Here is a 12,200-nt window from a genome sequence, read left to right as displayed (position 1 = left end):
TGGCCCTGCTTCCTCTCCAGGCGGCGCCATCATCACTGTGGTTTTTTTCTTCCACTATACAGAGAAATTCATGTGACTCAGAAAGAGCCAGTTCTTGGCAGAAGTTACCAGAGTTCAGCTGTGCAATCCCCAACAGTCTCTGCCTCACCTCAGAGCCCTGGTTTATTTGGTTTCGTTTTCAAAGGAGCTCTCTCCACAGCATCCTACTCCTGAAACACAAGCAGTGAGTGCTGCCTGCTGCCCAAGATGGTCCAGTGAGATGGCCTCATGAGAAGGACTGACAAGCCCTGTCAGCTGACGCCTTCTGGGCTCTGACTTCTCGGCTCAAGGTGCTCATTAACCAGGGTGTGGGTTCCAGAACTCAGGATTCCACTGCTCTGAACCACAGAAGATATGGTCAGACATGAACACTGCTCTACCCTTGGGACTATGGGCCCAAAATGTACACCACTGTTCAGCTTTTCCCAGTACTGTGGTTTGAATGTGAACTGTCCCCATAGGCTCATGTGTTTAAACACCTGGTTCTCAGCTGGCATCACTGTTGGGGAGGGTTGCGAGGAGGGGCCTCTTGGAAGGTCCATGGGGGCAGGCCTTGAGGTTAATGCTCTGCTTCTGGAGTGTGGGAGCTTCCTTTCTACCACCACACCTTCTGCGTAGTGACAGAGTCTATCTCCTCGGACTCTGAGTCATAATAAATTCTGCTTTCCCTAAATTGCTTTCTGACAGGCATTTAGCCACAGCAATGAGGAGTAATGAGTACAGCCAGTGAGATAAATGTGGATCTCCTGCGCGGGAATGCCTGAACCGTGACGCTGCCCACAGCCACAGTTCCCCTTATCAGGCCCTTAGAGGCCATGATTCCTAGAGAGTCTCAGAGTGCCCTGGACTACGGGGTGTCCCCTACCTTCTTGGCAGCTACGCTAGAGAAAGTCAGATCTACATGTTCCCAGGCTACCCCTGGTAACACTAGTCTTGAGAACACAATGGATTTTTGTTTTGTTTTGTTTTCTGAAACATCAGGGAAACCAATGAAAATCAGGCATTATAAAGCTCTGAAGACATTGAAGATGAGATCTGATTTCATCAGGTCAGAGTTGCTTGGGAAGGTGGAGGTATTTGAATTAGGACCAGATTGGATGCTCTTCCTCTGGAGGGTACCATGATGTCAAGGATAGTCTTTAAAATCACACACAATGTCAGTTGCAAGTGCTCTAAGCTTCCAAGGTGAACCCTCCTAGTGACCAGAAGGAGACAGTCAGAGGGGAGGATTCCCCATCAGTCTGTTACTTACTCTTCGGCCACCGGAACAAAACACACTGGAAAGCCTCTACAGGGCAGCACGCTCCCGTCCACTGCCTGGTATTATGTCATGCCTCAGGCTTTTCTCCTCACCTTTCCAATGCCTTCATCCTGTGGGGCACCTCCTACCACATCAGTGATGGATGGATGAGAGAAGTGGCCAGCGGTCACTGCATAGCCTGAACAGGATGGGTAGAAATCAAGGACATGCTTGAGAAGGAGGTCATATAAGAAAAACTACGCAGCAGAAGAAAACATTTCTTTGGTAGTATTCTATCCAGACAGTATGCTCTAGTTATTGTTGGGACATAAACCCTTCTGGAAGACAAGTGGCAGCTGTCAATCTCTTTATATTAAATAGCTTGTCTCGTAAAAGTGCATGCTCACAGGACACTGTGAGGGCAGTACCTTCTGATTGTCCCCTATGGAACAAGTAGGGTGCTAAATACTCTGTGTGTTTCTTACTTTGGGGAAATACAATTCTAATGACACAGTCCATATAAAAAAAACATAAAACTTCATGAATGAGCACAATTCTAATGACACAGTCCACACAAAAATGTACAACTTCATGAATGAGCACAATTCTAATGACACAACTTCATGAATGAATACAACTTCACTAATGAGCACAATTCTAATGGCACAGCTTCATGAATGAGAATACACATCCTTAGGGGTACAACCCCATCCAGGTCAAGAAACTAAACATAGGGCTAGGGATTCAGCTCAATGGTAGAGGGATTGCTTGGTATGCATAAAGCCCTGGGTTCAGCCGGGCGGTGGTGGCGCACGCCTTTAATCCCAGCACTCGGGAGGCAGAGACAGGCGGATCTCTGTGAGTTCGAGGCCAGCCTGGTCTGCAGTGCGAGATCCAGGAAAGGCGCAAAGCTGCACAGAGAAACCCTGTCTCGAAAAACCAAAAAAAAAAAAAAAAAAAAAAAAAAAAAAAAAAAAAAAAAAAGCCCTGGGTTCAATTCCTAATACTGCAAAATATTTCAATATTCTTTTTTTGCATATAGACAGTACCTGGCTAGCCACCAATGCTCAAGATTACCGAGTAATATTCAAAGCCAATCTGCATGAGTCCAGAGTATCTGCGGTTATCAATGATGTCACGTCCTTTTTAAGAGAAGTGAGAGATACTGATGATGGATGGATGCGTGGATGGGTGAGCAGATGGGCAGTCAAAGAATCTGGGCTTAAAAGGAACCCAGAAACAATGGGGGAAGGGCATATGATGTTGATTTAAATGTCTCCTGCTTCCCGCATGCCTAGCTGGCAGGCTGAAATCACACCCCTGCCCAGTAGAAAAAGCTTTCTCATGACCTTCAAACCCTAAGGCTGTGATTACATGTTGACCTGCGACACATGTCGGCTGCTATCACTTTAGCACAACTATCTCATTTTCTACGTGCTTGACTTCTCTCAGCCTGCAGGCTTGCATTATACAAGACTACCACGAGTGATACTCACCCTCAACTACTCCACGCTAATCCCTGTAGCAGATAAGGGCCTCCGGTTTGTTACAGAGAGAAGCCACAGGTCCTGTCCTCAGACCTAAAGCCACCAAGGAGCTGTGACTCTCTGTGCCTTCCCTTAAATCCCTGACTCAGTCTTGAGTCCATTCTAGTCACTAATTTATACAATGCCCTGGGAATGTGAGGCAAAACCCCCACCTCAGGGTGCTCACAGCTTAGTGGGAGATTCAGTACTAGAAGCAAGTGTGCCTCCGCAGCACACACCCTGGGGTTGGGGGCTTCAGTATTCAGAACCTGCACCAGAAACCGTGGGTCTATAACTGACCTCACTGCCTATCAGTCACGTGACTTTGACGAGTTCCGTAATGTCTTCGGACTTCCTCATCTAGGAACTGGACACGGCAGTGATAATGGCTGCCTTATAAGGCTGTTTCAGAAACTGGAAGAAATTACATACCAATTTGAATAGAGGGGGTCAGGAGTTTCCCTTGGCTTAATTTATATACAGCAGGCATGAGAGACATTATTTTGTCATTACTAACCTTCCTAAATTTAGTTTAATTTTCAGTCCACTTAAGGCCTGGACTGAACAAAAAGAATTGGTACTGTTACACAAACAAAACAGTCCACCTCTGTGTGCGTTTTTGTTTTTTGTTTTTTTGAGACAACTCTTGCTAGGTTGTCCAGGCTGACCTCAAATTTGTGATCCTCCTGCCTCTACCTCCAGAGTGCTAGGATTACAGGTATGGGCTACCGTGCCCAACTTATCTCTGTTCTTAAAAGAGCATGGCCTTCTTCCAGAACCTTCTCTCTCTCCCTCCTCTTCTTTCCTCCTTCCATCTTTGTTTCTTTCCTCCCACCCCACCTTGTTCTGAAATAGCACCTCCCTACGGAGTCTAGAATAGCCTCAAATGTCCTTGATTCCATAAACTTCCTGCCGAAGCTGTGGCCTCCATAGCAAGGACTATGGATACACAGTGATGTACCCAGCCCAGGATCATTTTTGCCGGGTGGTTGCTAAATTAAATTATGCCTATCTTCTTTCTAGACGATTAAAAGAATTGAAAAAATAAGAGAAATTTCCAGAGCCTTTAAGGGAAGCTCAGCACTTGATCTCATGGAAATTCTGATTCTTACTGTTTGGACTTGTTACCAGGAAGCAGACACACCATTCACAATGATCTCTAGGGAAAGCCAGGTTCAACGGCATTCATTCCGTATCTGGCCACCTGAATGTAATTGGCTGCTAAAGCAAGGCAATGGTTGGTCCCCTGGAAGCTTCCCCATCAGATTTTAACAAAGCCATCCAGTTTTCACAGGGTTTCTTCTTTGATCTCCCTACCACCCATGTATGCAACTAAATGTTAAGGAACTCTAATTAAAGTGTAATTAATTAGATTGATGGGTATAAAAGCCAACTACTGCTTCTTCCTATTAATAAAGCAATAATCCATGAGCTTGTGGTCATGGTTAACACTCACAGTCCACCTTGTCACCTACAGACTCTCCAGCTACTCACCCAGGTAGGTATACCGCCTGCTCATAATCATGTCATCGTTCAGTTTATAGTATGTGTTGTCTGTGAGATTCAGCACCTTGACCGTCCCAGCCCAATAAAATGAGCCTGGGGCACCCATGACCACCAGCTCCTAGGGGAAAAATCCAAAAGGAGACAGAGAGAGTTAGTTGATACGTTGAAAGATGCAGTCACAGCAAAGGAGAGTTGAGCATTGACATACAGTGCCTTTCTACGGCAGTGACACATTCGGTCCCAGATCCTGGGCAATCTGGACTCTACCATGTAGCCAGGATTTTCAGCCTAAAGATGAGATTACTAAGCAAGGGGAGAGAATGAGTGACAGACCAAGTCCCTGTTTTGGCCATCAGTGAGGCTTCATGGACACCCTCACCCTCCAATACACCCCCCCCCCAACACACACACACAGGTTCATCCTAAGATAAAACACGGAATGGTGAACAATTGATACTGTTCCTAAATCATGTGACTCCAGGAAACAGTGCTCAAGAGAACACAGCAACATCACACCTGGCATGGTGGGGCACTCCTATAATCCCAACAGTTGGGAAATGGAGGCTGGAGGATCAGGAGTTCAGGGCCAGCCTTGACTACATGGTGAGTTCAAATCTAACCTGAGCTGCATGAGATGTCTCAATAAAAATATTGGAGTTAAATGGCTCTGTTGGTAAAGGGGCTTTTGCAAAAGCCAGACCACCCAAGGACCATCCCCAAAACTCAAGGTGGAAAGAGAAAACTGATTCCTGAAAGTTGTCCTCTGACTACCATACATATACTACCCCAGGCACACCTGCATGCATGCATCAAGTGTGTGTATGTGTGTGTGTGTATATATATATATATATATATATATATATATATATATATATATATATATATATTATATATAATGACAAATAAAATTTTAAGTATGGAAAGAAGGTCCCTAGGGGGTGGGAGAGCACAAAGAGAGAGGGAAGGTAGAGAAGACTGATGGGTGAAAAAAATAACAAAAACAACTTTCATTCGAGAAAAAAAATAAAATCTAATTCTTTTGTAAGTTAATATTAAAAAAATACAACATGCACACACATGGAGCACATACACATACATAGACAAACACTCAAGTCTTTAAAAAAGAAAATAGCTCTATATAATAAAACAAAAATATAGGCACTGAGAAACAGTCCTGGGGTACACTTGAGTTTTTATTGAGATTATAAACTTTTTGAATAACGTATCTGTATAAATACACAGACACAAACCAGGCAGCTGGATCTCCATGTGTATACGGTCCCTTCCTCCACTGGCCCATAGGGCTATGGGAAGCCCTCTTCTCTTCTCTCCATCCCATCCTTTCTTCCTTTATAGACAGATCACCTCCACAGTCACCAGGAGAAGGTGGTGCAAGGCACAATCACTCACCCATCCACTCACTCTCCTCACACTGGTATGAAAACAGTGCCAGTTCTCAAAGGGTGTTTGAAAGGCAAGCCATGGGTTCATGAGAGGAGAGAGACTCTTCCTGGCCTCGTGCTTAAAAAGGAATGTGTAATCAATGCCCAAACACAAAGGGCACCGGAGAGCTTGAGTGATGCCCTCAGGACCAGTTGTATACACAGTGTGGAATTCTCTTCATCTGCAACTTGTTCTGAGCAACAGCAGGAGACTGCAAAGACTCTGCAGGGCCCTGAGTGAGGGACACACTGTTCGCCTGTGATTTGGATTTATCCAGAAGAAACACTAAGTAGATAGTTAATATCTCCTGCTACCTCTCAAGTGTCACAGAGTACATAAACACAGTCATCTTCTTCCTTAAAAATCGTAAAAGATGTCTGGAGACCAAGCTAGTTTGTAAAGCGCTTGCCACAGATGCATGAGGACCTGAGTTCAATCCCCAACACCCACATAAAAATTCAGGCATGGTGGCACGTGCCTGGAATGCTGTCGTGGGGAGAATGAGGCAGGCAGCTCCCTGGAGTTCACTGGTCAGCCAGCCTAATCAGCAAACTCAGGTTCATTGAGAGACCCTGACTCAAAAAAAAGGTGAAGGGCTCCTGAGGAACAACGGCACATGAGGCTGACTTTTGGCCTCTATAGATGCATGTACGCATGCGTACACATATGCACATGTATGTATGCACACACACACACATGCACACACTAATGATAACAATGAAATTGAAAACATGAAGACAAAACTCCTATTTTTCCTCCTTTCTTCTTTTAGTCATCACACAGTCTATCTCATCTCAGCCCAAACTGGCAGATGCCGCCAAAGCTGCGGCCATCCTGGCTGTATTCAAGGGAGACACTGACTTCCTGGAAGCCCTCATGTTTGGCTTTTCCTATTCCCTGTGAGTGGTGGCTGGGTCCTTTTTGGTGCTTTTCACAAATGTCAGAACAATGTGATCAATTCTAAGTTCTCTCTCACACAATACACACAAGTAAAAGACACAGTTGACAAAATCCAACCCCTCAACAAACAGTGTGTGCCTTTCCCCAAGATTCCTCTAAGGGACAAAGTCACCTGGATGCGCCTGAAAGGAGCTGCCAGCCTTTGTCTGCCACCGGGCAGCACAGCATCTACTATTAAATCTGAGCCAAGGAATATCACTTGACATCTCCATGGTGGGCTGGTCCTTCCTTGTCTCCTCTAGAAGCTTGGAGGATGTCACCTCTGATGGTCTAGTCTACAAAAATGGCTAACATTGTCCTTTATCCTCAAGGACACAGGGCATCATAACTCAAAGACGATTGATGACCTCAGGGGCATTGACCCACAGGTCAGTCTCGGGTGGGAACGGTCTGGCCCAACATGGCCACATCCAGCAGGCTACAGCTCACGGCAGTGGCAGAGGGTAGGGGCCAGCAGGAGGGCAGAGGAGGGGCATGGGGCCTGCCTGACCCCTCCAACTACATTTCCTGTTCAGTTGCAGACGGCTAAAGTTCCAGAAATGAGGGAGACAGTGAGTTCAAAGACCTGCTGTTTACAGGGGCCCAGAGCCTGGGAACCAAAGCTGAGGCTGAGGCACAGGCAAGCCAGGAGACAACGGCCGGAGTTGGAAAACTATACGGCCAGGCCTTCCCGCCAGAGCCGTCCACCCTCTCCTGTGCCCTGGACACTCAGTCCCTACTTATCTACAGAGCCCTGGAGGCAAATGTCAGGGCAAAGAGGTTATCTTGGGCTCTGAGTCCCCATTCTCTCCTCCTTCTGGTCACCCTTAGCTCGCACTGCTGCCGGGCCTCTCCTACACTGCCCTGCCCCCCCACCCTTTGCAAGCCCTCCTTCTGTCCAGCTCCAATGTCCCACCCTCTCCAACTTACCAGCTGATGGGGTCCAAAAGATACACCTCCTCCTGTAACCCCCAGGAACCCCTGTCCCTCAGTTCCTAGTCAAAAGCTTAATGAGTTCTGATTTCTATCATGAATCAACCCTCTCCTCTATCCTGAAGGGGAAATATCGCCACACTGCCCCATGTTGAGTCACTCAAGCCCTAACTCTGCCTGTGGGCAGCCCGTGCCCAAGAATATTCTAGAAGCAGCTCTCTGAGTAGCTCAATACCTCACCCTTAAGACTGAAAACAGAATATACCAAAGTTCAGTTGTTGAACGCCTTTGGGAGAGCTGTGGGTAGCAAGCTGTAGCACACAGGGCCTTGTACGCTATGCCACAGTGAGAATGTGCTCTGTCCTGGCAGCGGCCATGGCGATGTGTGCAGGAGGGGGTGGGGCAGTCGATGAGGACAGAGAGGCAGGGGGGCCCAGGAGGCTGTGGACAGCGCAGCTTAGATTTCATCAAAAGCAGATGGGAAGACACTGGGTGTCTGAGCAAGGAGAACCATGATGTCTTTGCTGTCTGTAGAGGGTGGTTCTGAGGCTCCTGTTGGGAGGCCAGACTTGGGGAAAGATGGCAGGGGTTCTGCAGTGGGGAGGGAGGATTCAGAGAGAAAGCATGTCTCTGTGAGGGGCTGTGGACGTGTGAGATGGTAGAGAGGAAGGCAGGAGGAGATCTCATTTTAACTTCAACGCTACAACAAACTGTGGCACCAATCCCAGAACCTGGCGTGGAACTAACTCTGTGTAGACCAGGCCGGTCCATCCTTTTGACATCCCAACAGAACTTGGTATCCATGCTTAAGAGCTGTGCAAATGTGATAAATCAATTCGCAAGAGTAAATTTTACATTTTAAATACATTTGTATTTTGTGTTGGGCCCCACGGTTTGAACATCACTAGTACAGAGTCAGGAAAGGGTGCTGATGTGAACAGGCGTGGCATGCTGGGGGAGACAGGGTTGGAAGCAAAGCACCTGGTGCTTACTATTCCAGAGTGCAGCTGATGAAACTCTTGTCTTCGTTTCCTCTGGACTAGCTACTACATCACAGACTGCTTTCTCGGACTTGAGAGGGCATCTCTGAGAGTCGGGTGGACAGTTGCACTCCTGACTCTGAGCTGCTTAGGAGGAAAGCCCCAGACCAGAGAAGACTCTTTCCTGCCCCCTCAGTGTTACACATGCTCCTCCAGGAGGGAAGGCACAGGGTCCTGAGAGTCAGGCCTGGGCAGTGTGGAATCAGGGCCTCTGTCTTCCATGGAACAGGAGGCCATGGGGTCAGAATGTCAGAACTGGCTTTGTAAAATCCCTCAGGCTACTGGGCAGAGAACATATGGCTCCTCTCAAGAAAGGGCCCAGGCTGGAGTGGAAAAAAAAAAAAAAACCTACACAAGAGTGGCAGCTGCATGACACTGAGAATTCATTAAAGACTGAGCTGTAGGCTTTAAAATGGAAGAATTTATATTATGTATATTTGACCATGATTGGGGGGGGGGGGGGCTTTAGAAAGATGACTCAGCAGTTAAGAGTGCTTGCTGCTCATCTACAAGACCTGAGTTCAGTTCCCAGCGCCCATATCAGACAGCTCACAACAACTGTGACTCCAGCACCAGGGAATCTGATGCCCTCTTCTGGCCTCGGTGGACACTGAGCTAACATACACACACATGCACATGCACTCACACATATACACATAATTTATAAAATCTTATTTTTTAAAAATTAAGGATTGTGGGAGACAATTTGGGGTCAGTGAGTCAGCACGGGGTGCTGGTGGCTTTTGTAGAAGCGTCGTGGCCGTCACCAGGTGAAGTGATGGCAGAAAAGGGCAGTCATCTGGGGTGTGTTCTAGGGGTTAAACAGGATTTAGATGAACTTGGGGTGCAGAGGGACTTCTGATGTTTGGCCTGAACAAGTGCATGGATGGTACTGTCGCTTGCAAAGCCAAGAGGGGGATGGCATGTGGCTGGCTGGGGACTGCAATGGCTGTGTGTAAAGACACTTGGCCCAAAACTTGACCACCTGAGTTCGATCCTGGAACACGCAGGGTAGGAGGAGAGAACTCACTCCTGAAAGTTGTCCCCTGATCTCCACACACGAGCCATGGAATGTTCACCCAGACACATATGCACAAAATAAAGAGATGTAGTTTCAATAAAGAGTACCTAAAAATGTCCTAGCAGTCAAAAATCACTCTGTTCCTGTCACTTGGGCACATTCCAGAGTAGAAGCCTTCAGAATTCCAGGGATGGAAAGCCTGATGTGTGTAAAATTGAGTCTCTCTGCTAAGGAGGGGGAAGTGATATGAAGTGACACCCAGGTGACTGACATACATTCAAACTGCTGTCAGCTCCTTCCATAGATCTCAGGCCAAGTCAACTCCGTAGAAATCTCCCCATGAGCCAGCCCAGCCCCCAACACCCACACAGTCCAGGCTCAGCTGGTACCCTTCATCAGGTTTAAAGTCCCCCGGTAGAGACTTGAGAATCTACTCACTTGGGGCTCAGCTGCCCGGGACACCAGAAATCCCATCTCCAGGGGCCACCCAACCACAAAATGGAAAGGACCAAACACCAAGAAGGGCAGAGAAAGAAATGCCACATGGCTGACACCCACCTCAGTGAAGAAGCCTGCCATCCCGGCCTGGCAGGAGCCATGTTCCTCCCCATACTTCTTCTTATACTCTGGAGGGAGGGGGAGAAAAGCAGACCACAGGCATGTCAGTGTGTGCCAGGCATGTGCGGATCTGACCACTTCCCCCGCACCTCTGTGGGCTGGGCCCAGGGATGCCGCCCAGGCTGAGGCACAGGACGAAAGTCTTGGGAATTCACCAGAGCAGGCTCTGAAGTCATCAGGTAGCCAGGCTGCCAAGTGCCTCAGAGGATTACCTCCATTCACGAGAGAAAAAGGAGTGACAGCCACTGTCATTAGCCAGGAGGCTGGTGACAATTACCCCATTGACTTCAGAGAGGACTGAGGTCCCGAGAGGGCCCGTGGAGCTAAAAACAGGATTCAGAAACGGAACACTGTAGACATTGCCATGGGGAGCCCCCTGGAAGGAGGTCAACCCTCCCAGAGAGCCCCTGGCAATCTGCCTTCTCCTGGGCAACCAGAAGCAAGCCATCCACCTGTGGGCTGAGGAAGAGAAAACCGGCCCCAGCATGTGGTCACACTCTTGAGGTATGTGTAGCTAGTGTGTGCAAACACCTCAGCTGCCTTGTGTGGAAGAAACAACCAGAGCTCCTGGGGCCAAAAGAAAACTGAGTCGGGGCTGAGGAGTTAGCTGAATTGATAAAAAAATGTTTGCGTGGGAGCATGAGGACCTATGCTCAGGCCCCAGAACCCATGTTCTCAAAAAAGTGGAGCATGTGCGTCCTCGTAATCCCAGTGCTGGGGAGGTGGACACGGGAGACTCTGGATGCCTGCTCGGTGAGACACAAGTCAGTGAAGGACACTGTCACAAAAAACAAAGAAGATGGCACATGAGGTCAACCTTTGCAGGAGTGCACAAATGTGCGTGCACTAAACACATAAACACAACTGAACATGCACCCACATGCACACCATGCACTACTCAGCCTAGGAGGACATTTTTGTCGCTGTTTTACTATTAAAGCATGCGGGAAGAGAGGGAGGCCACCTGAGGGCTGCTTAGCCGGCTCCAGGCTTTGCCTCTCTTCCTTCCCATCATCGCATCGATTCTCCTGAACTTAGAAACATAGCTCTCCATTCAGGAACAGGTCAGAAAACCAGTTCTCAGAGAGATGAAGTCAGTCACCAAGGGTCACACAGCTACTTCACACACAATGTTTTACCGCTGTGATACAAAGTGAGTGATTTTGCAAGATCAAGAGGTTGACTGACTTTGTGAAGTCATCTCAGGAACAAAGAGTAGGAGGTGGAGACGTGAGAGGGCCCTCGAGTGTCCCCAAGGATGTGGCAATAACACTGCCGGAGACGTTCAGGCTGGGGCTGACCAGTGTTCACCTAGTGACCCCACACTGTCCCCAAGGCTCTCAGTGATTCTCTAGCATCATTAAAGGCAATGGAAATATTTTGTGAAAGACTAAATAAATAACACAAAGGAACAATGAAGCTATGATTGCAACAGGACAGGCTTCCTAAAGCTCCAAGTGTGTGCTCCAGGCCGAGGGGAAAGGCCTTGGGGAAAAAAAGGGAGAAACTCAGTTTCCAACAACACACCGCAGAGCCTGTAACATTTTCCAGTAAGTGGCCATTAATCCAGGCTAAATTACAATGGAACATTAATTGAGTTACTTCTCTCCCCTGTGAGGCTAAAATCAGTTCCACCCGCCTTGTCCACTCACTATGAGGAAGACTTCCTGGCTGTCAAAAGCAGCCCAAAATCTCACAGTGGGGCCTGAGTGGAAGAGATGGGCAAAGAAACAAATCCTACATCAATTGTGGGGTACAGAAATGATGCAAAGCGAAATTGCCTCAAACAGCGCAATGTGGGACTAGAGAGAGGCTTAGCAGTTAAGAACACTTGCTGCTCTTCCAGAAGATCGGTGTTCAATTCCCAGGACCCATGTCGGGCAGCTCACAACTGC

At 47.8% G+C, this 12,200-nt stretch overlaps 1 protein-coding gene across 3 annotated transcripts in view; it reads right to left on the bottom strand.

The window, feature by feature from the left end:
* The window catches only part of Itga9 (integrin subunit alpha 9), a 314,925-nt gene that overhangs the window by 257,697 nt on the left and 45,028 nt on the right, over positions 1 to 12,200 (bottom strand). For 2 of the 3 annotated variants that reach the window (XM_052723820.1, XM_052723809.1), the window contains exons 5-7: positions 10,246 to 10,313; positions 4,300 to 4,429; positions 1,393 to 1,478 (exon numbers count right to left, since the gene is read on the bottom strand). In XM_052723820.1, the coding sequence (XP_052579780.1) occupies positions 1,393 to 1,478; positions 4,300 to 4,429; positions 10,246 to 10,313 (284 nt within the window). Of the gene's footprint in view, positions 1 to 1,392; positions 1,479 to 4,299; positions 4,430 to 9,651; positions 9,762 to 10,245; positions 10,314 to 12,200 lie in introns of those variants that run through there. The other variant, XM_052723831.1, reaches the window with a different exon arrangement.

Source organism: Peromyscus californicus, unplaced genomic scaffold, assembly GCF_007827085.1.
Source record: "Peromyscus californicus insignis strain IS unplaced genomic scaffold, ASM782708v3 Scaffold_11__1_contigs__length_118956290, whole genome shotgun sequence".
NCBI classification, from domain to species: Eukaryota; Metazoa; Chordata; class Mammalia; order Rodentia; family Cricetidae; genus Peromyscus; species Peromyscus californicus.
This window is presented reverse-complemented; position numbering and strand designations above follow the sequence as displayed.